This window comes from Astyanax mexicanus, unplaced genomic scaffold (assembly GCF_023375975.1).
Source record: "Astyanax mexicanus isolate ESR-SI-001 unplaced genomic scaffold, AstMex3_surface scaffold_36, whole genome shotgun sequence".
NCBI classification, from domain to species: Eukaryota; Metazoa; Chordata; class Actinopteri; order Characiformes; family Acestrorhamphidae; genus Astyanax; species Astyanax mexicanus.
The window spans coordinates 2,797,013-2,824,660 of NW_026040046.1; the positions used below are offsets into that span (position 1 = coordinate 2,797,013).

At 37.9% G+C, this 27,648-nt stretch overlaps 1 protein-coding gene across 3 annotated transcripts in view; it reads right to left on the reverse strand.

Annotated features, from left to right (window-relative positions):
- crtc3 (CREB regulated transcription coactivator 3) overlaps positions 1-26,923 on the reverse strand; it is a 99,750-nt gene extending 72,827 nt beyond the window's left edge. For all 3 annotated transcript variants that reach the window (XM_049473272.1, XM_049473273.1, XM_049473271.1), the window contains exons 1-3: positions 25,204-26,923; positions 8,804-8,914; positions 5,928-6,056 (exon numbers count right to left, since the gene is read on the reverse strand). In XM_049473272.1, the coding sequence (XP_049329229.1) occupies positions 5,928-6,056; positions 8,804-8,914; positions 25,204-25,335 (372 nt within the window). In that variant the 5' untranslated portion in view covers positions 25,336-26,923. The remainder of the gene's footprint in view (positions 1-5,927; positions 6,057-8,803; positions 8,915-25,203) is intronic.
- Between the last annotated feature and the right edge of the window lie 725 nt (positions 26,924-27,648).

The window sequence follows — 27,648 nt, forward strand, 5'->3', positions numbered from 1 at the left end:
TGAAAAACGGCATGTGAAAGTGGTGGAAAAAAAAACACTGGTAAGACGGGACATATGCTCAAGAGAGCAGGAACAATTTTCACACACACTTCACCCATACACACATATACCTGTACATTTGTCTGTGTTTATGCTTGTTAATATTTACCCTGATTCACTCAGCTGGTTGTGGATCCATAGTCACCCCTCAGTTACCATATAGGCAGGTGCTGTGGCAAATTCCTGCTAATTCCTGCTAGCCGTGCTGCTGTCGGGTCTCCATGTTCATATATAACGTCTAACAAATCAACCAATCTCCACTGTTCAGTCTATTTATGGATGGACGAGTGGTGAGTAAGATACCCACTGCCACCTGTTCTATTCAAACTATGTTTATTTATCCAAAATAACGCTGCAATTTTCCATACTCGCGCTGATGCTCACTCTCCCCTCTGCCCGGTTCGTTTAGTATTAGGGCCCGGGTAGAAACGCGCGCGTTGCCTTTAGTGGACCTATTTTATTGAAGGTTCCGGGGGGACAAAGAAAGCCAGTTTAAGCAGGAGGGGTGTACGCCAGATTCATTTGGTTGTAGAAGCGGGAATAGGGCTGGTGGGGGAGCTACTAAATATTAAGGGCCTTACTTGGGAGGGCATAAGTGTAGGCTTAGCAGGACGGACAGTTCCCACACAGTCCACTGATACAGTGGAATGCCAGGAGCTTAATTGCAAATGGTCAAGATTTTAAGAAGTTTGTGGTTAGCAGAAGCCTGGTATAATATGTGTCCAGATGACCTGGCTTCGGCCTCATTTAACATATTCTCTGACAGGATATATAATTATTCGCAAATATCGGGTGCAGGGTAAAGGTGGAGGTGTTGCCACTTTTATTAAGGAAGGAATTGGCTTTAAAGTTAGCTATGTTAGCAGTAAATTTGAGTCAGTAATGGTGTAGATTTATTGGGTGTTTATTTATTTAGGCTCATTAATGTATATAACCCTTGCAATAAACTCTCGGTTGAAGTCCTAATTAGAATGGCAGGTTTGGGACTAAATAAGGCATTATGGTGTGGTGATTTTAATGCACACAGTACTTTATGGGTTAGTTCTGCTACTGACAGCAATGGTTTGGCTGTGGAAGAGTTTTTTAATGGAAGAAGGATTGGTATGTCTTAATGATGGTAGGGGTATTAGGCTTAATATTTCTAGGAAAGCCAAATCCGCTATTGACTTAACCCTGGCTTCTTCCAATTTGGCTAGTAAAAGTAACTGGGATGTTTTGCACTATACCACTTTGGGGAGTGACCACTATCCGATTATTTGTGAACTGGGAACAGGTGTCAATGAAAGCAGAAAAGACTGTTTGAAGAGGTGGAAGTTTGATAAAGCTAACTGGAAGAGGTTGCAGGTCTGGTTGATGTCTGGGAATTTAGATGCTTGTAATGAGGACTTGTGTCAGATTTTATATAGGTCTGCTGAGGACTCTATTCCTTTTAAGAAGCATATTGGCAAGAAGGTTATTCCTTGGTGGACATCAACGTGCTCTGAGATGATCAGACAACGAAACAAAGCTCTCTGTGTGATGCGGAAGTCTCTTTTATCTTCTGACCTATTAAAGTGTAAACAAGCTCAAGCTGTTGTTAGTAGGACTGTTAAATCGGCTAAAAAGGATTACTGGAGGACATTCTGTAGCTGTATTGGGACAGATATCCCAGTGAATACCATTTGGAATATGATAAGGAAAATGAGGGGTATTAGAACAACTAGAACTATTCCTGTATTACATGAGGGTAATTTAAAATTCTATAATAAAGAAACCTGGAAAGGACCCATAAGATTTAGCTGGTTACAGACTCATTTCATTGACGTCTCATATAGGCAAAATAATGGAACGCATGTTGACCGATATGATGTCCTTTTTTCTTGAGTGGAGCAATTATTTTTTTTCCTATCAAAGTGGCTTTCGTAAAGGTAAAATGACTATGGACTGGTTTTGTGTTTGGAGTCTGACATTCGGAGACTGATTTTACATAAAGAAGTGGTTGTTGCTGTTGTTTTTTGACATTGAAAAGGCATATGATATGCTGTGGAAGAAAGGACTGCTTATTAAATTATCCAGGCTTGGCATTAATGGGGGAATGTATGTTGGGTGTTGGACTTTTTAATGAATCGGTCCATTCAGGTTAGGGTGGAAACTGTCTTTTCTACCATCTATAATATAGAAAATGGGACTCCACAAGGCAGTGTTTGCAGCCCTATTCTGTTTAATATAATGATACATTACATCTTTTTAGAGCTTGGTCCAGACATGGGGAAGTCTCTATATGCAGATGATGGGGCTTTATGGAAGAGAAGTAAGAATCCGGCCTATGCTACTCGGAAAATGCAGGAGGCTGGATGGATTTAAAGCTGACCTGAAAGCAGCATAGCATTAAAATGTCTGATAAATGTAAGAAAGGGCTGAATGTACTTAAGTGTCTGGCGGGTAGTGACTGGGGAGCTGACCGTTCCTCGCTCTCTCTTGAGCATATATGTCGCTCTTATACGGTCTGTGTTTGACTATGGCTGTATGGCTTATAGATCAGCTGCTGTGACTTACCCGAAAGTGCTTGATGTACTACAGGCTCAGACACTAAGACTATGTTGTGGTGCGATTAGGTTCTCCCCGGTGGCTTCTCTTCAAGTTGAGACAGGAGAAATGCCTCTAAGTTTTGGGCGAATAGCACTGACTGCTGTATACTGGTTTATCCTGCAGGGCACGTTGAGAGTCACCCAACGAAAGCTGTTTTGCATGATTGCAATGACCAGCTGCATGGTTCAGCCAGAAGTTTTGGGTGTGTTAGTTCTCATGAGGCAGAAGACATGGGATTACTGGCCTGTGGTTTTGGTATTTATGTACCTAGACATGTGATTCCACAGTGGCTATTTCCAGTACCTAGTATAGACCTGACACTACTAGATGAAAGGTTTGGTGACCCAGAGAGTCCTTCTGCATGTATGATAGTACATCTGACGATGAGGTATTACAGTTATCTACAAATGTATACTGATGAATCAAAGACCCCTTCTGGGGGAATATTCCAGACTTTCATGTCTTAATTGCTAGAAAACTGTCTAATAACTTATCGGTGTTCACCTCAGAATTGGTCGCCATTCTGCTGGCATTGCAGTGGGCTGAAGAACTCTGCCCCTTGAGAATAGTGATTTGCTCAGATTCTTTATCAGCCCTGCAGAGTATACAGTCTGTCTGGTCTCAGTGTAGACAAGGTCTTGTGCTTGAAGTACATCAAGCCTTTTTTCGTTTGCATATGCAGATGATTTCTCTCCATTTTTATGGGTTCCTGCACATGTAGGTGTTGATGACAATGAGACGGTGGATGTTGCTGCCCGGCAATGCCTGAAACGAACTAGGTGTGACTATGAAATTCCTCTTAGTAAAGCTGAGGCACGGGTGGTCATTAAACTATATGAAAGAAACTTATGGCAGATGTCATGGGAGCAGGAGGACAAGGAAAGGCATTTATCTGCTGTACAGCCAAGGGTTGGTTTGGGTGGCAGTGGGGGGTATGGTCGGAGGCAGGAGACTGTCCTGACTAGGCTCAGGGTGGGTCACACTTTGCTAAATTCTTTTTGTCGTCATTGTCAGGAAAGGGAAACAGTTGAACATATTATTTTTCATTGTGAACAATATAATGAGTATATGGGAATATTTGTCGATATGTTAAAGGGAAAGGGTCACACAGATTCCTCTCTAAAGGGGTTGCTATCATATGGTTCTGGGATGGGCATTGTCCATAAGCTTCTTTTTCATCTTCTTAAAAGTGTTGGTTTATTTAACATAATTTGACACAGTCTAATTCTGTTGTAACTATTTTTTATTTTTTTTCCTTCCTTCCCTCTTCCTCTTCTTCTTCCTCCCTCTTTCTCTCTCTCTATTCATTTTATATGGGTAATAAACATAACTTTCGTCACTTCCAGAAATCACATTCACCCTCCAGTTCAGTAGGTGGTGGTAATGCACCTTTAATTGGTCTGCTAACTGCAATTAAACCCGAAAGAAAAAGAAGAAGAAGTAAGTCAGTTGGAAGTGGGCCAGCTTGGGGGGAGGTTGACCCAAAATAGCTCCAGTAGTGAAGCTAATTAATACTTGATTTTTTAATAGTTTTTTGTTTGTTTGTTATCATTATTGTTATTATTATTATTTTTGGGTTTGTTTGTTTTTTTGCACCAATAAAAACCCCTGCACTGCAGTGACCGTGCCTAATCCAGTTATTTGCACAACCGTCCACTTCAGACATTAATCCACTACGCTACATGTCAAAATAAAAGTCTCCTGCGCAACCAGTGCAAAACTTTAGTTCAGTTGCTAACGTTTTCCAGGTGGTTACTAAGGAGTTGCTAACTGGTTGCTAGGCAGTTGCTATCATTTCTAAAGTGGTTGCTAGGCAGTTGCTAATGTATTCCACATGGTTGCTACGTGGTTGCTAGGCAGTTGCTAACGTAAATTATTCTAGCATTTCTTTGCTGCATAAAAACAAAAAGTTGCCTCTTCTTTTCTCTTTTTATATGTAACACTATATGAAATACACTGTATAAAATTATAATAGCTGGTCTAAAATAATTATATTACAATGTTTTAGGATGTTTTTTTCTTCAGCCGAAATGTCTGCGCAACATTGCACACTCTCCCGGGAGGATTCTCGTGGCTACTGAAAGAACACTCACCACGGAAAAATCTGCACACTGTGCGTGCCTCGCTCTTAAACTGCAGCACACGCAGTTACAGCTACATTTCATTCAAAATATTACCACTTTATTCTCGTAATATTAATTACGACTAGATAAAGGAGTGATAAATCAGTAATTGAACTGGAGAGCAGACGATGATAGAAAGCTCATTACAACAAGACGAGACTTGAGACTCGACTGGGATTCGTGACCAAAGACTTGTGATCATCTCTGATACCAACTGTAAACTCTGGAAACATAGCTAGTTATCCAGTTGCTGTTGGTCCGCTCACGCTAGCTGACATCACCCGATGCTCGTTGTCATGGTTACGAGTACACTAAGCGATACCACACATGCACGTCATGTTTGATCAGATTACTTGTAGCGTGCACATAAACGGAGACTTTACTCAGACTATTGGGGAAAGTGTACATATAAACACCTCAATCAGATTCTAGAATCAGAATGAATTCATTCGGATTGAAGGAAAGCTTTGCATGTAAACGTAGCCAATTATACGAAATTTGTACAATGTATCACTTCGTAAAGCATATTTACGGAAAAATCTCAATAAGGCCATCCGAATTTCGTCTTCATATCTCAAAAATTGTGCCGTACACGGACGTTCAAAATTCTCATTGTCTATGGGAAAAAGGGAGCCCCTTTACAAAGTTTTTTACGAAAACCGTACGATATATCGCAAGCACACACCGTACCATCGTGTGAAGTTTCGTGGTTCTAGCTCGAAAGCTCTAGGAGGAGTAGTTGTTTATAAGACGTGGCGAGAATAATAATACTAAAAAGAAGAAGATTAAAGAGAACAATAAGCTGGCTTTTCCAAGCCAACTTAAATAACGCAGAATAACAGTACACAGTATTGCTGAAGCAATGCGTAACCATAACTATTGTATGTTTGTATATAAAGTGTGTCAAATAAATGACTTTAGAATTGCTCATTAAATGCACTTGTGTATACTCTTCAAAGGGCTGTGTGGTCTGTTTCAGCCTCATTTTGTAATCTTAATCATAGCTAAAAGAGTCCTTTTTCGGTATTTGTGTTGGTATCAGCAGTTTTATATCAGTTTTATATCGGAATCGGATCGGACTGAAAAAAATGGATCATCCCATCACTAATACCCACACACACACACACACACACACACACACACACAAACACACATATAAACACACACATGCAATAACTCTCAGCAGGTAAAGGATATCTGCCGTCCATGTTTGTCGATAGGTCTGCGGTGTGGTGAGTTAATTCGGTTGCGGTCCCGTTGGACTCGTTCCACCAAGCCGTGGTGTCTTGTCCCTCTCACTGAATCGAGAGCAGAGGGAAACGCGCCCTGAACAAAAAAGAGGGATTATGAATGTAAACATACATGTATATAAATTCATGTGGAATAAATAGGAAACATAATTAAATCCTTTATCTTTTGTAACAAACATTTGATCTTTATTTTAACAATATTGTGATGTGTCCCACAATGGCATTTTAGACATTTTACGTTTTGTGCTAAACTGTTGTATGCATGACACAATAATTACGTTACTGATCTGTTGTAGTGCTGGGCAGTATGCTGGTTTATCCGCTATACCGGTTTTAATTTCCTCTGTTGTATGCATTTTTTACATACCGCAATACTGCTAAAGGCACTGCAGAGCGCTGCAAAGAACGGCACCACCAAAAAACCATACTGGTACATACTTCCTACCCAGTTAGCATAACAAGCTAACACACTGGAACTTAGCTCTGTGGAGCCAAATGCTCATCTTGCTCTGTCCTGCCTTGAGAGAAATGAGAACAGGACTTTATCAGAGGAAATCCTGCTGATTTTCCTTACTGTATGAGTGTTTTTTCAGAGTACAATAGAAAAATAACAACAAACTGACAAAGCTTTAACAACTATTCACTTAGAAAAGAGATGTCTTACACTCTCCAGCTGTCTTTCTGCTAATGAGGTCTAATTTCTTTATATAGTGTGTAATTTTGATGGACAACGTAAACCCAATAGTAATCAAAGCCTTAATTTAAAGCCTTAGTGTTTTATATTACTGTATATGTGTCTCTAACAATACAGTCACAAACCTATATTAAAGCCCAGTCATACAAAAATATAAATAATAATAATAATAAAAATACTGTCGTATACAGTGAAACTGTTAGAATCTTAAAAAAACAGTGATATACATTTCTGGTCATACTGCCCAGCACAAATTTGTTGTATGATACATGGACATGACCTCAACCACTTAACGTTTTAATTATTCAATTGTAACTGCAATTATTTCTGGAACAATATATCAACCAAATAATCGTTATCATGACAGGCTACAACCCAAAATCAGCAAGGTAGGGACAGTACAGAAAATGCATATATAATTTGCAATAAATAATGCAACTTAATTTATTATTATTAATATACACCCATTCCTACATTTCAGACCTGCTACAAATTATTAAAATGTGGGACGGGGTAATTTAGATTACCTGATAAGCAGTAGTAATGAGGTTTAAAACAAAGAAATATTGATGTGATTTCAAACAGATGGTTTTAATCAGAATTTGGTATAAAAGTAGTATCCATATATGATATAAAAATGTCCCCCAAAGAAATATTGTAAATTGGGGGACCGCATGGACAAGGGATTACTTTACACACTTTATCAACAACAAGCTCTTCTATACAGAGCTACATTCACTAACGCCACTTACAAATTTGCTGTGCAGAACAGAAGCCTTGCTCACTAGTCCATGCATGTTTCAACAAGACAATGCTAAATGACATGCTGCACACATTACAAAGACATGGTGTGGTAGAAGAGGTTATGGGTACTGGACTGGACAGGCCTGTCTGCAGTCCTAAACTGTCCCCAGTAGAGACTATGTGGAGAATGTTATAACGAAAAAAGCAATAAAAACCATGTACTCTTACACACCTTAAGATGCATTTGCAGGAAAAAAGGAGCCAAAACATCTAAAAGTCTTTATTACTACCTTGATGTTGAGAGAATAAGTAGCAACACAGTGGTAAATTAGGAAAAATATCAAAATAAAACATTTCCAGCCCAACATCCAACCCTATTTAATACTGTCTGCAATCAAATATAATTCAACTGTAATAAATTCCATGAGTTTTTTCTTTTTTTATACTGTCTCTGTTTTGGGTTGGTGGTAGATTGTTGGGGACTTATCTTGTGGTCTGTTTTCAGGCTGAAGTTGCTGGAATGGCCTAGCTGGCCTTTTTGTTCCACTCGTGAATCATTTAGTGGACAGTGGAATAACTGATTTCTATTTGTTTGGGATGTTTTTAAATCCCCTTCAAGATTCAACTGCATCTATAGCCTTCTTTCTAAATGCATAAGGCAGACTGCTTCCACATCCTCTCCATTTAGGTTCTATTAATAACATTTTACAAATATTTATCAAATTGGTTTCTTCCGTTTTATGTTTTTAGTTTTCTTACTTTCATCTCTCAAAGTTGTTTAAACAGAGATCATTTATACATATGCTTTAAATAAATTTAATTTCAATTTATTTAAATTAGATTTTGTTGGGATATCCTAATTTATCCTAATAACTTGACTGTATATACCACACTATAAAATGTTTGTTTAAAGCATGTGAATTTAGACTTATTTTTCCACCCAAGTAATCAACCTACTGGAAGACATGGTTTTACCTACTAGATTGGGTTTCTGAGGACATGCTGAAATCTGTGGATCTGTGCTCAAAAGCTCAAAAGAACCTTTATTCACTGAAACAAGAGCACTTTCACCTGCAGATACACAGCCCTATTCTCCATGGGGGACCTACACAGATGCAGTTGTTCAGCTCTCTGAGCATGCTGTTGTATCAGGTTTAGCACTGGGCTTCACCAGCTCATGATCAAGTAGGCCAGCTGAGGGCTGACTCCAGGAAAAAAATGCAGTCTTTATTTCATTACACAGACAAGACTCACAATTACCATCTCTTAACAATGTTTTTGTAAGTGTAGCAAAGAAAAGGATACTGCTAAAGCTTATCTCTCCTAAAAGACTGCATCAAGCCTGGCTGACTGGGCTCTGATAAGCAGAAGTGCAGTCCATTTACCTGGAAGTCGGTGCTGGCGTTGCCGATCTGGTTGACGTTTGGGAGGGAACCTCCATAGTACTGAACTCGATTCTGAGACAAACGTAGCTGCTGAATCTTCTGAAACTGGACCTTTAAACAAAAGGAACATAGGAACATTTTTCAATATTGTAAAACCCGTAACTAACGTTCAATTTTATTCATTTCTAATAGTTCAGTGCTACTGAAACTGTAAATATTTAATATTATTTCATAAATGAGGATTCAGATTATAATCAATTAACTTTTGGGATGTAGCAGTACGTGCATTTGTACTAAATCGTCATGGTACAGAAGGTCATGTTTCACACGTAGTATTAGAGAATACATGGTGCACGCTATTAGAGAAATTACACTGATCCCACACAGAAACCTTAAACCTTTTTTATTAATGTTGTGGTGGTCTGTAGTACGAATGAATGCACTGTGCCTCGTCTCTGATTGGCTAACAGCACAGTGACGCTTCCTCCATGGCTCTGCAGTGGGTGGTTGCAAGCAGAGGTGGGGAAGGCCATGAATCCAAATTTATGGGTTGACATCAGTCCTTTTGCAGTATGATAACCATCTCAAAAAATATCACAATATTACAGAATAATAGTAATAAAAAAAAGCCATATATCATGTCATATGAGTATGTATGTTGGCCAGACTAAACGATGCTAAAAAAGATCCTGCACTAGAAATGTTAAATATAAAGTTAGTGTCAACATAATAAAGTATAAAATAATTCAACAACTCAATGAAGAAAAATATTCATATGTTATTAACAATAGTATAGCATATGGGTTGTGGTGAAGCGCTTTGGATCTAGTATTCAGATAAGTTTTATTATGAATAACACAAAATTAATGTTCTTATTAAAGATCAATTTATATATGTCTATATATACAGTGGTGTGAAAAGTGTTTGCCCTTCATGTTTTTTTTATTATTTGCATGTTTGTTTCAGATCATCAAACTAATTTAAATATCAGTCAAAAACAACACAAATAAACGCAACATAACTTTTTTTATATGAAGGTTTTTATTATTAAGGGACAAAAAAAAACAAACCTACAGGCCTAATTACTGCCTGTTCTCAATCAAGAAATCATTTTGAATTGAAATTGAAGCAGACCAAAAGATACTCAAAAGCTAGACATCATGCCAAAATCTAAAGAAATTCAGGGACAAAAATGGGAAAATGTAATTGGAAAATGTTAAATTTTTACCATTTCTAAAGTTTTGGGACTCCAGTGAACCAAATTGAGAGCCATTATCCACAAATGACTAAGTGGTGAACCTTCCCAGCAGTGACACTTTCTTGAAAGAGGTGTGTCCCATTACATTTGGTGCAAAAGTATCAGTTCATTCCGTGGTGGTGGTAGAGTGATGGTCTGGGGCTGTTTTGCTGCTTTATGCCTGGTTCACACTACATGATTTTGGAGCCAGTATTTTAGTTGCCAACAGGTTTCTGTTGATCGGAGACAAAACGGGGATCACTCGGCGCTCCCGCTGTCACGTAGTGTAAACTACTGAAAGACGCTCGCAGATCCGTCACTAACTGTTCGCCAAGCGCCCGGCAAATAGGCGACGAAGTCAGGAGCAGCGGCAAAATACAGACAATAGGATCACAGAAAGAGAGAACCACGGGTCCAAAACTCACCAGAGCTGCCCACTCTGCTCCCCCGTTTTATATCATGACATGACTGTTAAAATCTAAGGGCTCTATTTTAACGACCTAAAGCGTACTAGGTAATTACGCTTTGCGCAGCTGGATTTAGGGGCGTGTCCTATGTCTTTGGTATCGTGGGGGCTGCGAAAAATATGCCTTGAGCACCTACAAGGGCGCAAAGGGCGTGTTTTAATTCCCTTAATTATTCATGGGTGTGTTTTGGGCGTAACGTGAAATAAACCAATCCGTTTGTCAGTGCGCAGTATGCTCTGACTTCTGTTCATTCCTATTTTAAGAGCGCACAGAAGACTGTGAAGATACACCAGCAGCTCATTCATAAGGAAAAAGTAATGTCATTTTATTCTTTTTTCTGTTTATTGTTTATGTAAAAACTGGGTTTGCAACACTGAATATTAATCAAGCAATCAACCATTATTTACACTGGAGGGCGACCCTCACTTACAATGGCGCTGAGCATTTACAGTTTAAAAGGTATAAAAAAATATTATTTAAACTGACATTTACTATAGGTGAGCAAAATATATACATAAAAAAGGAAAAATAGGACATGTTCATAAAAAGATATAAAAGAGACATAAAAAGTAAAGAACTGATATCTTATGAAGAAAAAATGAACTAATTTGATCAATAAAATAATATAAATAAATAAAATAATAAAAAATATATATAAAATATAAACTCATAAAAAACTCATTTAAAACAATCATAGGCTTTCTGATAGAATAATAAATGTTTCAGTATCAGTTCAGTTTCAAATCACTAAAACAGCTCACCAAAACCTCCACATTTCCTTTATATTTGACAATATTTGATTAAATTTACAGGTCCTCACTCATCTTAATTTATTTAATAATGTATTTTACTAAAAAAACTAAAAGTATGTCTGTATATTTCAGTTTATCTAAAAAAACAGGTTTTACACTGTAAAGTACTAGCATTAATGATACTGTGAGCTGATTGGTTGGTGAGCTGATCCTGAAGATACAGGTAGAGCATGTTTAAAAAGCGTATAACTGGAGTTCAAAATGATAAAAAATGATGTCTACAGTACAAAAACATTTAATATAGCTCTGTGTTGAGTACAGAAGTACATATTTCAGTATTAGATGATCAGATGATTTATAAATTCTGATTTTGCTCAGTTGCTTCATATGAACCTGTTCATGTTGGACTCACTGCAAGTGGGTATTCTCCTCTATAGAGATACTCTGGCATGACATCACTAGTTTTCATGTGCGTTTAGTTCAGGTGTGTTTTCGTGAAACAAGTTTCTGATGAGCAGCCAGGAGAGTCGCCGATTTCATCTGATCAGTCATGTAGTGTAAAAGTCTCAACAACTGAAGGACTCACAAATACAGCACAACCAGTTGTGTAGTGTAAACAGCACAATGACTGAAGAATTAAAAAGTTGTGTAGTGTGAACCTGGAATTAGGAGCTAAAAAAAATTGCTGTGATAAATGGAACCATGAATTCCGCTATCTACTAAAAAAAACCTAAAGGAGAATTTCCGTCCATTTTTTCACATAGGGACATGGTTTAGATTTATAGTAATAAGACCCTTTATGCATTTTGTGTTTACTTGTGTTGTCGATCTGATATTTTTTAATATATCTTAGTTAGGTGTGTGCCATATCATATTGCATAAAATAATAAAACTACATTTTTATTTAGTTGCACATAACACATCCTAGATCTCAATTAATAAAATATTCTAGTTGAAAATCTTTATTACATAGTGAATGATTTGAGAACAAAACAATATAAAAATGTAAATCAAAATTAGTACCCCATGGAGGTCTGGATTTGGAATCATACTTTATATCAAAGTGAAAAGTCAAATGACAGGCTAATCCAACTTCAGTGAAAATTCCTCAAGACAAGTCAAAATGAGGCTCAGTATTGTGTGTGGCTCCATGTGCCTGTATGACCTCCCTACAACTCCTGGGCATGCTCCTGATGAGGTGGCGGATGTTCTCCTGAAGAATCTCCTCCCAGACCTGGACTAAAGCATCAGTAACTCCTGGACAGTCTGTGGTGCAACGTGGCGTTGGTGGATGGAGTGAGACATGATGTCCCAGATATGCTGGTTTGGATTCAGGTCTGGGGAACGGGAGGGTCAGTCCATAGCATCAATGTGTTCATCCTGCAGGAACTGCTGACACACTTCAGCCACATGAGGTCTAGCATTGCCATGCATCAGAAAAAACCCAGAGCCCACTGCACCAGAATATGGTCTCACAATGGGTCTGAGGATCCATCCCAGTACCTAATGGCAGTCAGGGTACCTCTGGCGAGCACACGGAGGTCTGTCACATGTGCTTAGTGAAGAGCACAGGACGTTCTCTGGCAAATGCCAATCGTTCTGCACGAAGTTGGGCTGTAAGCACAAGCCACACTTGTGGACGTCAGGCCCTTATAGCACCCTCATGGAGTCTGTTTCGGACAGTTTGAGCAGAAACATGAATATTAGTGGCCTGATGGAGGTCATTTTGCAAGGCTCTTGCACTGCTCCTTCTGTTCCTCCTTGCACAAAGCTGCACTACCTGAGCAACTTCTGTGGGTTGTAGACACTGCCTCATGCTACTTCTATGTTGAGAGAACTGACAAAATGCAAAAGTGACCAAAACATCAGCCAGAAAGGATGAGAACAGAGCAGTGTATATATATTTTTTTAACAATGTATATATGGAATAAATCCATATAAATCCGATATATCGTTTAAGCAAAGTCATCGCAATGTGTGCATGCGTAATAGTCACATCGCAGGATGTGTGATGTCACTTAAGGCAACTAAATCTAACATGTCCTGTTGCAATGTTTTGATTCTTGACATAAGAAGATACAGCGCTGTCTCTGTCTCTGTGTGAGTGACAGGCTGCTGCTGGGCAGAGCGAGGTGGAGAGGGAGCACGAGGGCTGGGGGCAGGAGTAAACACCAGGTAACTGCATAGCCTCCATCCACATGATTTGGCACGTGCTTGTAAACATCGAAAGCTGTAAGTGTCGAAAGCTGTGCACCTCAGTACAGCACAGTTTTAACAAAATGGATATGCACTTCTTAACAGTGTAGTATTATTTGAAATTGATCATTATAACACTACACTTGGTATTAGTATCTACTTCCCGGTATTGAAAAACGAAAAAGTCAGTATACACAAAAGGAACAGAAATTCTTAGAAATGGCTAAAGCAATTCAGTTTCAGGCACACAGAGGCCTGGCAAGAGGACAATATAGGTTTTGTTCAGTCAAAGGTAAACATGTAAATGATCAATTCTGATCAGGAATAAGCAAATTGGCATACACTCCTTCCTCGCACTGAGCAAAAGGCCAAAATTTGAATTTCAAAGACTGACCTCATTTAATATTATCAATGGTTGGAGACTGTTTTGTTTTCGTTTAGTGGGTAGCGCTAGCACAATGTGCTGGTCATGGGCAGGTGTTACCTCAAAGCGCTAATTCTGTGTAACCGGGGGACACAGAATTGGAGTTGTCACAGCTTAAAAACAATACCAGCTGTAGTATCACTATTCTTGATACCAAAACGATACTTAGAAAAAGAAAAAAATACAACAATTAAATTGTCAGAACATAAATTACTTTCTGCCAGGCTTGTCATACTTTCTGTCTAACGGCTGAATCAAATTTCTGAACTGTATATACAGTGTATAACAAAAGTGAGCACACCCCTCACATTTCCGCAGATATTTAAGTTTATCTTTTTATGGGACAACACTGACAAAAGGACACTTTGACACATTGAAAAGTAGTCTGTGTGCAGCTTATATAACAGTGTACATGTATTCTTCACTTAAAATAACTCAATTTACAGCCTTGTCTAAACCACCGGCAACAAAAGTGAGTACACCCCTTAGTGAAAGTTCCTGAAGTGTCCAGAACTGCCTTAACTCTCCTGGGCATGGAGTTTACCAGAGCTTCACAGGTTGCCACTGGAATGCTTTTCCACTCATGGAGCTGGTGGATATTCGAGACTTTGCGCTCCTCCACCCCAAAGAACAAAGGATGCCCCAAAGATGTTCTACTGGGTTTAGGTCTGGGAACATGCTTGGCCTTTACCCTCAGCCTCTTTAATAAAGCAGTGGTCGTCTTAGAGCTGTGTTTGGGGTCATTATTATACTGGACCACTGCCCTGTGACCCAGTTTCCAAAGGGAGGGGATCATGCTCTGCTTCAGTATTTTACAGAACATATTGGAGTTCATGTGTCCCTCAATGAAATGTAACTTTCCAACACCTGTTGCACTCATGCAGACCCAGACCATCTTTGTACTCCTCACCTTATTGCAGCGACACATACTTGAGACCATCTGAATCAAACAAATAATCTTGGTGTCATCAGACCATAGGACATGGTTTTAGTAATCCATGTCCTTTGTTGGCATGTCTTTAGCAAACTGTTTGTGGGCCTTCTTGTGTACAGACTTCAGAAAAGGCTACCTTCTGGGGTGACAGCCATACAGACCAATTTGATCTAGTGTGCGGCGTATAGTCTGAGCACTGACAGGCTGACCCTCCACCTTCTCAATGTCTGCAGGAATGCTGACAGCACTGCTGCGCCTGTCTTTCAAATACAGCATTTGGATGTGAAGCTGACCATGTACACTCTTTGCGCTTCTTTGGACGACCAACACAAGGTCGGTTCTAAGTGGATCCTACGCTTTTAAAATGCTGAAAGATCTTGGCCACTGTGCTGCAGCTCAGTTTCTTGTAGCTTTGGCCATCTTCATCTAGTGCAACAATTCATCTTTTAAGATCCTCAGACAGTTCTTTGCCATGAGCAGGGTTCATACACCTTTTACAAGATAAAATTCAAGCACTTTTTAAGCCCTTTGAAGGCCCATTTTAATTTTTTTCCAGCATCTTTCAGCTGTGGTAAATTAATGATAACGATGATATCTCAAAACTGCGATTCCGCGATAATCAATACATCGCAAAACTATTCTCCACACTTTGCATATACATAGCACCCGTATGAACCCTGCATGAGGTGCCATGCTGGATATTTCAGTGTGAGAGAGTGTGAGAGCTGTACTACAAAATTGGACACACCTGCTCCCTATGCACATCTGAGACCTAGTAACACTAACAAGTCACATGACATTTTGGAGGGAAAATGACAAGCAGTGCTCAATTTGGACATTTAGGGGTGTAGTCTCCTAGGGGTGTACTCACTGTTGTTGCCAGTGGTTTGGACATTAATAGCTGTATATTGGGTTAAGAATAAATATTTGTTATATAAGCTACACACAGACTACTTTTCATTCTGTTAAAGTGTAATTTTGTCAGTGTTGTCCCATGAAAAGATAAACCTAAATATCTGCAGAAATGTGAGGGGTGTACTCATTTTTTTTGTGATACACTGTACAGGCATTTGGTTCATGCAGATGTATTGAGCTACAGCTCTTTTAGACTTTCTGATTTTTTGGAGGATTTATCAGAATCAGAATCAGAATTGCCTTTATTGTCACACGGTCACAAGTACCAGCGAAATTAGCCATCAACCCATCCATACAATAACATACAAGGGGAAAACAGGACAGGACAGGAAGACAGGGTAAGCTGCAGCGTGTGCACGCACAGCCATCATTTCTTCAGTTAGAGGGATACAAGGGGAAAGAAGAGGGTAAAAAAACATACCCCTAAAGAGCACAGTGTAGGAACATCAAAAAACCTCAGCACACAGGCACATACAATATACACAAAAGACCAAGCAATGAAGGCGTGGGAAAGGGTACGGGAGGTATTTTCTGTTTCTGTAAAGCACAGATGTAACGGTAGCTTGACTGTATGAACTTGAAGGTATTGGCAGAAGTTCTGAATAAGGAAATTAAATAGTGAGAAACACATTTAGTAATTTTATGTTAATTTGAACACTTGTTGCTCCATTGAGAATGGGGAGGGGGGGGTTTAATTCGGTGCTGGCAGAATACTTTAGGTGAGAACAGCTCAAGCACCCGCACCTTCCCTCACAACACTAATAACAGAATTTAATAGAAACAGAAAAATAGATATGAAATAGGAAAATAACCAACTAAACTAAGCTCAAAATGCTAAAGGAAATATAATCAAACGAATTCTAAGATATCAAAACTAAATAGTGTACACACAGGTACAAAAATAAAATAATATCCAGAACCCCCCCCCCCCCCCCGCCGGTAATACCGTATACCGCCATATAATGAAAAACTTCAATACCGCTCAACCCTAGTTGGGTTCCAGTCTTCTTTAGCAATATAGGTGAAACATTCCCAGACTTCACTCCTCTCGCCTGTTATGCCACAAGTCGTGGACGAGAGCAAACATATTTAATATTAGTTGTCACCATTCTACACGCGGTGCTGCTCTATCACTGCTGGTTTGCATGTGCGTAGCATTGAAAATCATCGGTGGTTCGGTGCGTCATGCAACTCTAAATGGGGTAATATGTGGTTAAAGTAATCATGCAAGTAATAATGTATTCTACATAGGCCTGGACAATAATTCGATATCGGTATTTATCGCGATAAGAAATGTTTCAATAACGGTGATATCATTTTTGTGGTATATCGATATGCATTATTTACAGAATCTGTCACGGACAGGCGTTTTACTGGCGTCAGCTCGCCGCACAGCTGAACACAATCAGCCTCCGTAGCTGGACTATCTCTGTGCGTGATGACGTAATCACATAGGCACGTAGCCAGATAGGCTAGGCTAGGCTAGATTTGGCTAGGCTAGGCTAGGCTCGGGTCCGCTACGCATCTAAAATGTCGGTCAGCCTCTGGTCCGCTCGGTCCGCCTACGGGTCCGCTCGGTCCGCCTCTGGTTCGCTCGGTCCGCCCACGGGTCCGCTCGGTCAGCGGTCAGTTGCGGGTCCTCTTTGTCAGTCGCGGGTCCTCTTGGCTCCCAGCGCGGGACATTTTTGATGCAAAATGAATGCCCCTGCCGCTTCCACAAGTGATTAATTGAAGGAGGGAGGTCTAATTCAGTGGTGAGGATTTGGTTCGACTCTCGAAGGTCTGCTAAACTTCAGTTTGCTGCAAATTGTGCCGGAAAGTGGAGCCGACCAGCAGCGGTAACGTTAAAACATCTAATCTGTTCCACCACCTCAATCAGTTCCACTACATACAATATTTTCCTTATACTGGCTGAATCACTTTTATAGCGTATGTTGTAAGTTATTTAAGTTATTTAAAGTTTATGAATCCTTTAGGTTTGTTTATTTGACGGGGATATCATGTTCCTTTTATGTTCATAAAGAGTTGTATTTTGGCTGAAGCACTTTTGTAGCTTATATTGTAACTAAGTTATTTATAGTTGATAAAGCCTATAGGTTTGTTTATTTGACGGGGAAATCTTGTTGCTTTTATGTGTATAAAGGCTTCTTGTATTCTTTATCCTAGTTGGAACACTTTTGTTTTGATCTGTTAAATTTGTTTACAAAAGACTAAGAAGCTCTGCTTCTATCCTAATTTTAAGTTATTTTTTATTGGTAATAGTTATATTGGCTTATGTTTGACAGGGATGTCATGTTTTTATTTTGCTATATGCAAATAAAATTGAGCATTGATTTATCTTGACTATTGTTTATTTCTTAAGTATTATAATGTTTTCGTGAAAGGAGGTTTCAAAGACTTAAATTAAGTAGACAGTAGTAGGTACTAGGGGTGTGCCATATCATATATCACGATATTATACTCTGAAATATCGTGCCACATCACTCACCCCTAATTATCACATCAGGGTACTAATTTTTTTGCTGTTTTAAGCAAAATAAAAACTCACACATTTCTATTTCCTATTAAATATCTACTAGAGACAGATTATATCTGTAAAGTGTCATTTATTTTACTTTAATACTGGATATATGGAGATATTTGGAGTGCATTATTATTAGTAGTATCATGTAATTCTCAATTATTGACTTCTGTTATAAATCTGCTAAAATTATTGTTTTTTTTTTAAATATCTTAAAGGTGTGCAATATCATATCGTATGCAATAATAAAAAAGTTTTTTGTTTTTTTTTGTCATATCGCCAAGAGTATCGTTATCGCGATAATACCATGAAATATTGTGATATTATTTTAGGGCCATATCGCCCACCCCTAGTAGGTACGTATTTCCATTGCAGGGATTCTTAGCAGTTTTCTGAGGCCTTCTAAGTATGTATATCGATATCGGAATTATATCGTATCGACCGAAATTAAGGAATATATTGTGATATGAATTTTGGCCATATCGTCCAGCACTAATTCTACATCAATTTAGTGGGCAGGAAGTTATAGGCTGTAAGAACACTTTTAACACACTATTTACTAGGGATGCAACGGTTCGGTTCGGCCTGTTCGGTTCGATACACCCCGATGGACCGTGGTATTTCGGTGCCGCACTAACAGAGCGAACGAACGCTCTCCCGCTGTACATGCCCCGCACATGTCCAGGGGGAGGGGCTGCTGAGCACGTGCTGGGGGACTGCGCCGTCACACTGTGAGGATTCACCAGCAGCTCATATAAGTGAAGAGTAATGTTATTTTATTCTCTTTTTTGTTTATGTAACAACTGGGTTTGAAACACTGAATATTAATCAAGCAATTAACCATTATTTACACTGGAGGGGGACCCTCATTTACAATGCTGCTGAGCATTTACAGTTTAATAGGGATTAAAAATATTTGAAAAATATTTGAAATAAAAACAGATATTTACTATAGACAAATAAAATAAATATGTAAAAAAGGAAAAATAGGACATTTTAAAAAGATCATAAAATTTTTTCACATATATAATAAAGAAATTATATCTTATGAAGGAAAAATTAAGTAAAATGATTATTTAAAAAAATCCTAAATTATAAAATAAAAATGAATTGCCTGAGTTCTCTCTTGGTTAAATGGTGTTTATACAGAGTTTTATATTGTGGTTTTGTTGTTTAAGCTACACTTGATCCGACGTTATTTATTAAAACTATTTTTCTTTAAGAAAACAGAGGCAATTCCACCCGCAAAGCCTCCGTTACGCATGCCTGCAGCTTTTTAGAGCACTGGATGAAATTTTAATGAATGAATTAATATATTTTATATTTTAATACATTTGTCCTGGTGATAAGAAACGAACACTAACATATAGCTTTATATTTCTGTCTATTTTAAATGATTTATAAAATTGACGGGCAGCACCAGGGTGATAACCTGCTTCATTTCTCCAGATATAATTAAAAATGAATTTCAGTTAAGTAATAACGAAGTGAAATAAAAAAAAATTATGTTCAGTCAAAGTGCTTTTCTCTTTTATTTTTTATTTCTAAAACTCCAGCATTTGAGTGAGAATAAACATCTGTTAAAATTATCAAACAGCAGAATGCCTATATCTGCTATAAGCTACAGTTATTTAGTCTCTGTACTGAACATACATGTGAATCCTTATAAATCTCAGAAATAAATATAACTAATGCTATCTTATGGTTACTTATAGTTTCCCAGCAGCAAATCTGCGCTCTGAAGGCAGACACTGAAGATTTGAGGGATAGTTAAACAAAACTTTCTCAGCTGCTTGATTATGGCAAGTGAACGCTAAACGGAGAAAGGGTAATTTAGGCGCTGTAAGAGGCGCTGTAAGCTTATAAATCCGCTGTTCCGGACCATTTTGGCTTTAGCGTTGAGTATGATAATCAAGTCAGCAGATAAAGCACAGTGTGATATCAGTTGCCTGTTTTTTTTACTAATGGTAAGAATAAGTGTTCCTTTTTTACAACAGATATTGTGATTTGAATTCATCTGTGCCTTTTTTCTATTTAATATTGGCTCTGCAAGTGTGAGTAGGAGCACCTTGTTGATTTTAAATAGAAAGGTCTAAAAACATACTGCATGTTGGAGTTGGATAATATTGATATATATCGAAACCGAACCGAAAGAACCGAGATACGAACCGAACCGTGTCCAACACCGTTGCATCCCTGTGGTAGTGTGTGATTTGGGACACAACCCGTTTTAGTGGGTGTTGCTATCTTAGCAATAGGTTGATGCATGGTATGCAAATCAACATTTTATTAATCTGTAATACTATTTAAACTATCGAGCCACCCTAGCCCTAATTAAATATATCCCTTTATACAGCCCAGCTTATAAAACTCCAAATTTAAAATCTGTTGAACCACAGGGTCAGCCCCAAAGAAGAGACATTTTTCACTTTTTCACACCACTGTATGATGACTTCATCATAAATGTATTAGTAGTCTGGCCAGAGAAGGATGGGTCTGTGAGTTTTGGTTACTCCCAAGAGAGTTTTTCCTACCACCAGTCCCTTACTGGGGGTTCTGTGCTTAAGGGTTTTGCTGCTTTGCAACAACTTTAATTGTATAAAGCGCTATAAAAATACATTTGACCTAATTTGATACTTTAGTCAGAAGTTTCCTACATTAGTCAAACCTTTGACGGTATTGACATGACACGAAAACCTAAACGATTCATTCAGAATGAAGATTTGTACTGGATTGCCTTTATTTGAGATTTTTTTCATAGGTACTATTTTCGAAACAGCAGCCATATTTTTGAATACTGTGTGTAAACTGAAGACAATTTCACTTTTCACAAGGTAAAATTCAGGCCTTTTTCAAGCACTTTTAACTTTTCAGCTGTGGTAAATTAATAATAACGGTGATATCTCAAAACGGTGATTCAATGATATTCAATACATCGCAAAACTCTTTTCCACACTTTACAGCGACTATGCTACTGAGAAACAAAATACTTATAAATAGCAGGAATTATGGATTTATTGGTGCCAATTTCACACAATTTAAATACCAATGTTCTTCACCGCATGTTTACCCTATTTATTTGATTGAGCAATTACTGTATGTCAAATTTAGGGGTAAGTTGAGAGCATTTATACATACATATACTCAAAATTATTGATTTGCTTTTTGTCACATTGCAAGAAATGGTATTATGTTTACATAAACACAACAAGAATTTTTAAGCACTTTCTCCAAAATGCCAACACTTTCCAGGCCTGGAAAACAGAATGTTGAAATTAAAGTATTTTCCAGGATTTCAAGCACCCATATGAACCCTGAGAAGAGTTGCTCGACAGACCAACACACCATCTAACTCTTCTCAAAAAGCTACAACACAAATTATTTCTACTGCTTAGATCAGAAATTCTCTACCGCTGTGGCAATGTAAGCATTAGGACATTCTGTGAAAATAGTATTTGATGCTAATTAAAAGGTTTATGACTTAAAATAAAAATGTACAAGCAAATAATAAGAGAACTTCTGATGACTAAATGACTGGGTCAAACAGTTTCCAGAACATCAGGCAGGCCTTGTGGGGTGTTCCCGCTATTCAGTGGTCTGTACATACCAAAAGTGCTCCAAGGAAAGGACAAACACTTATGGTCACGGGAAACCAAGGAGGCTCTGTCTACCTTGTGTGAACATGGGTGAACGTCACATTTTGGGTTGTTAGACCACGACAATAAATTTTGCTCTAGAGGGGCCTGGGGTCCTCTTATGAGGCTGTCACCTAGTGGTTTACATTTTGTTCGAAAAATTTAAATGAACAGTAAATACAGTAAATGTTTATGTTTTTTCCTTTATGTCTTCGTGTTAAAGCAGCACTTAAGGAATATTACTCAAAGGGGCATAAATATTGTTTCTACTTTTGTTTTGTGTTCAGGCACAAAATAAATGTTTTGTACATCATAACTAATTGGGACTACATCATGCAAAAATATTGTTCTATGTTTTTACACTAATCAGGTGCCAATTAGCCCAAAAAGCAAAGAGAAATAAAAAATGTATGCCATGCAAGAGTTCAGGTCTTGAGGTTAAAGGAGGAGTTGTGGAGGCCTTGTAGAATTCATGCATTTGTGGGTCACAGCTAATCTTGCAGCAATCTTAGACAGGTGTGTTCATGTCGTGATTTGTTTTAAAATATACATTATATTAAATTTGGTATTTGGATTAATTTAAAGTGTATAAAGGTTGAGGAATAAATGGCAGCAATACTGTAGGACCACAGGCATTTCCTTCAGGACTCCTACAAACAATGAAGCTTGATTGTTCAAAAAGCGTTGAACCTAGACAAACATACACACACTTTTTATGTGCCTTTACACTGAAAGCCAATAAAACATTTTAAAACTATTACAGACCACTAATGATATGAAATATATTTTGCTACGACATGCTTAACAAATAATCCTGTATATTTTGTGACCCTGAAAACACCTCAAATCTACCATATACTCCAATGTTCCTGAAATACCCAAGCATACCCAACAATATTTCACTATCAATATAATACAATATAAATATAAAGAGGCTAAACAGAAAAACAACTGGTTGCCAAGTTATGAAGTAAGGAACAGATCTCACACATAACTAAACAAACCAGAAACATCAGGATATAATCCAGATATTAGTTACCAGGTGTAAATGGGTCTATACTAATTTGGTTTCAGTGAAAATACAGATGTGTGAATAGCAATACTGGTATCGGTATCAAACCTGAAACCATGCTCATGTACTAGAACTCGCCCACACGGCTTCGGTACAAGCATTTGAATCCTAGTACACATGGACAACTTTTGTTTGTGACAGCTTCACTGCACAAATCTGAATTATACATATTCAGTCCCAAATCCACATCACAGGGATGCCAGGAGCAAGAGAATATGAAAGGCAGAGAAGAGAGAGAAAGCGAGAGCAATGCTCTGCAGCTCAGCATGTCCAGCATGACAAAATCCATGAAGTACTTAGTCCACAGTCAATACACTGGTAACAAAGGGAAACTTGCTTTAAAACGCTGCTTGCTTAGTATATAATATCTTAACGTCTTTACTTAATATTGTGTATGATTAAATTCCCAAAGTTTACACTATTTTTGCTTCTTGCATAGGGTTTAATAGCATTTTACATTTGTTTACATTACATCAGTATTTACATGACATTGTTAACTTATTACATTTGTTCCAGCTCATGAAACCATGAAAGCCTGACAAATTGTGATTTCACCTAAAATGGCAAATATCTCCGCTGTCGGTAACAAACCAAACCGTGTGAAAACCGTGTATAAATGGGTAGAGTTGCGATTATTAAAGGTGTATTTTACACCTTCCTCAGTGTAAATTAACGCACCCGGAGTGCAGGGTTGCCTCCTCCAATATGGGGGCCACGCAAACACGCCAGGAGGCAGGGTATGCGGCATCTACGTATAACATATCTATGTAGTCCTGCAGAGAAATCTCCTGCTGCTGTTTCCACTGTATGAGTGTTTTTATCCCAGTAAAATAGAGCAGTAACTACAGCCCTTTTAAATATTATTAATACTGTAGCATGAATGATGATTTGAATGTATTTGTTAACTGGAGAAAGAAGGGAATTTAAGCTTATGTAAATACTGTAATGCCTATAATACCTTCAGGAATAACATACAGCAAATTGATATTAAACTTGTATCTTACTTGTGCAATAGAACTTTTGATAAATATCTATTTGAATACTTAAACATTGAGTATTTTAGGTTTGTTAATAGTGTTTATAGAACTATTTATTAAAATATTTAATTTTGTAAAGGGAGCTGTGTTAAATTTGTTAGTGTATCTATTTTTAATGTCTATTATTTAAATTCTTTAGCAATTTTTCTGATAATAAATTCTGATTTCTTTATATATTGTGTAATTTTGTGGGGCAAAGTAAACCCACTATTAATCAATGCCTATTCATTTAAAGCCTTAGTGTTTTATATTATTTATACTCCTAACAGTACAGCAACTCATAAACAAAAAATAATAATAAAATTAATAATAATAATAATAAAAATACCATGAGTCGTATTTCGGCACAACACTGCTTCTTTTTCCTATTATTTCTTTACAGGCTGAGGACAGCCTGCCTCATCTTTCTGTAATTGGTCTGAAAGATTGAACGATCTAGAAAAGTGCTTTCACACTGCAGATAAACCGGACCATGGTTCAGTTCGTTGTTCGTAGCAGCTTTCACACCTGATCTCTTGGTTTAGACCAAACTAAAAAGTCTGAAAATCTGGACCAAACAAAGCTTATATGCAAATCTTTATATGGTTTCACATCGCCATCATTGCCATTATATCAGTACATCTGAACATAACAGACTTACAAATGAAGGTTTTTACTCTATAATTCATATTAGTTAAATAATCAGAGGAGGAGTGGTTTCCTTGTTTCCACCCCTGGTTGTTCTTGCAGCTTAGAGTGAGTCTTCAACTTGCTCATTGGGGGTTCTGTAAAAAACTTTGGGCAACATTGTTGATGTATTCATAAATATTGTTTACAGTTATTATTATTATTATTATTATTATTATTATTATTATTATTTTTTATTATTATTCTAATTATCAAAACATTCAACAATTGTTAGTCAGCCATTCTCGGGCAGTCTTAAGATGTACAAATTTACAATTATAAACTAGGATCTAAGATCTAAAAGGTTCATCACACCATTTATGTTAAAGCTGTATTTTAGTAATATTTACAACCGTGTAGCTCAAGGTTTGATTATTTCCAATCACTGGTATTACCGCAGACAGTGTAAAGTAATGCCCAAAATCGGAATATCAAAAACCAAAGTATATGCAATTTTGTTTCAGCTTTTAACAAGGATATACCTGATTCAGCGTGCTAAGTTACACTAACTCAGTAAAAACTGTAAACTTTATAGCTGATTTACCCTTGAGACGGTGAGGTCCGTCATTAGCTGCTCGAAGGCCCGCGTCTCCTCGGCCTGTTTCTGGTTGTGTAGCGCGATCTTCTCGCTGAACTTCCGCGGGTTGGAGCCACTCGAGCCCGGGGATCCGGACATGGTGGGCCGTGGAATTGTGTAAATGGACACTTTCGCGGAAAACGCAATTTAGCAACACCCTGTTTGCAGTTTAAACTCAGAAACACTTCAGATGTCCTTTCATTGTCCACATTTTGGCGAGCTTAGGGTGCAAAACACTATTAAAATAAACTGGATGTTGTGAAGGTGCTCTGTCAGTGAGCTGTCAGAACTGGGGGGAAAAGCTAAACCAAGTTTATAATGAACATAATATGGTTATCGGGTCGAAGACGTTTGTGACAATCTAAACCAAATTTAATCATAAGAAATGCGGCTTTATCTTTGATTATTATTAACTGCACATTAATATTTTGTTAAGAAGTTTGAATTGAAGAGCACAGCTTAGGTAACTTAGCTAGATGGCTTAGTTAGCTAGCTAGCTAACTAATGTTACATAGCTACGGTTTAACGATATTTCACTGGTTCTATTGCTAGTAAAGTAGCTATATTCACAGACAGATATCTGGCTAACGCTAGCTTATTTCTTACAACAAGCAGTAAAGTTAATTATATTTATAAGATAGTGTAGCAGCACTGCACTGTTAGCTAAGCTAGCTGCGTTAAGCCGTAACGTTATCCACCTTGGCTAGCTAACAAAGTTACAGCAAGTGGACAAACTATACTCAGCACTCAGTCTCTGAGAATTATAGTTAAAGATTAAAGTCTAATTTAAAAACGGTATGTCTTTAATGCTTCCAGACGTTTTACGTTGTTCGCTGGCTTGTTTACGTTAAGTTGTAATGTTAGCAAGCCAGCTTGTCTATTCAGCTAGCCAAGTTATGTTACAGAAACTGGACCATAAACTCCTACTTGTATCTTAGCGATCAATACAGACTGAAGTATTTTACAAATGTGTGGATTCAGTATCTGTGGTGTTCTCTCTGATATATTCCTATACTGTTTCTTAAGTACAACCTACAGCTTTAACCTACATCCAGGCAGCATTCAGTAACTAATAGCCAGCCATCCTACAGGTTCCATCTCCTTCCTTCTTGCAGATTTTAATTTAAATTACCCTAACACGTAAAGTAATTCAGGGAGTTGAGGTTACTAGAAAAAATACACAGCTCTTGTTAACTCGTTTAGTTTTCGGACTTTCCACTGTTTTAATCCTGCTGTGTCCAACTGGTAAACTTATTCCAGATTTCAACAAGTGGCCACAGCCCACAGAGCCTCAGTATGATCTGCTCCGGGGAGAGGAGGACTCGGGCTCTGCGGCGCTGCTCACTCCTGCGGCGACACTCCGCGATACAGTCCGCACTTACTCTCAGAAAATCGCGGTAACAGTATCATCCACGCCGACCCAAAAAACACAGATAAACTGGAAAATCAGTCAGATCTCTGTCAGAACTGCTGATTTAAAAATGCTGCATATCCGCTCCTCCACACAGCCCTCCGCTGGCCCGTCTTGCTCCAGTAACGTTACTATAATCCGGCTGTTTGCTGTAATGCTGTGAAGACGCTGGATCCTCTTGTAAACACTTATTTGGTTTTACTCCAATTCACTGAGCCGCAGTGAAAACTGAAAACAACAGAGGGAAAAACACACCATCTACTCCAAAACTGCACTCCAGCTGTGTCCACAGGACGGCGATGTAGAGCCCTTAAAGGCGTAGTAACACAGTTATTACTAACTCATTACAGGCTGCGTTCACATGACCAGGCTGAAATAACTTACCTATTTTTAACACTATAAGGGGCACCGTATTATAAGGCTCACTATCATTGAACTAGGACTGGGTGTTATGGATCAAAAACTATATCTCAATATTTGTTTTCTGAATTGCAATATACAATATATATCTTGATATTTTTTTCATCCCATAAGGTAATGTCAAAATAATATTTTTGAGACAAAGCTACATGTTCCAAATTTTATTTTGGTATTTTTATAATGCAGTGCCGTATCCTGTATATTAGAGTAGCCTCAACAACTCAAAGTCATTTCAAATTATAGTAATTTATATATATATATATATATATATATATATATATATATATATATATATATATATATTAATCAATTCCTCAAATTCACTTTTTTTACTTAAAGTAGCCTAAACACAAGGGATATATAACAAAAATACATTGTGCTTTTGGAAAAAGAGCATCTAAAGTGCTTATGAAAAATTAAATAAAAAGTGCAGTTTGAGTTTTCTGTAAATCTGGGCTGAAACGATGTTGGGTTCTATTTCCATACACATGTGAAGGAGCTGATTGGTCAGTTCAGGTTAGAGTGAGTTTGTCTGCTCTAAAGATTAGTGTGTAGTTCAGTGTTGATGCTTCAGAACACGA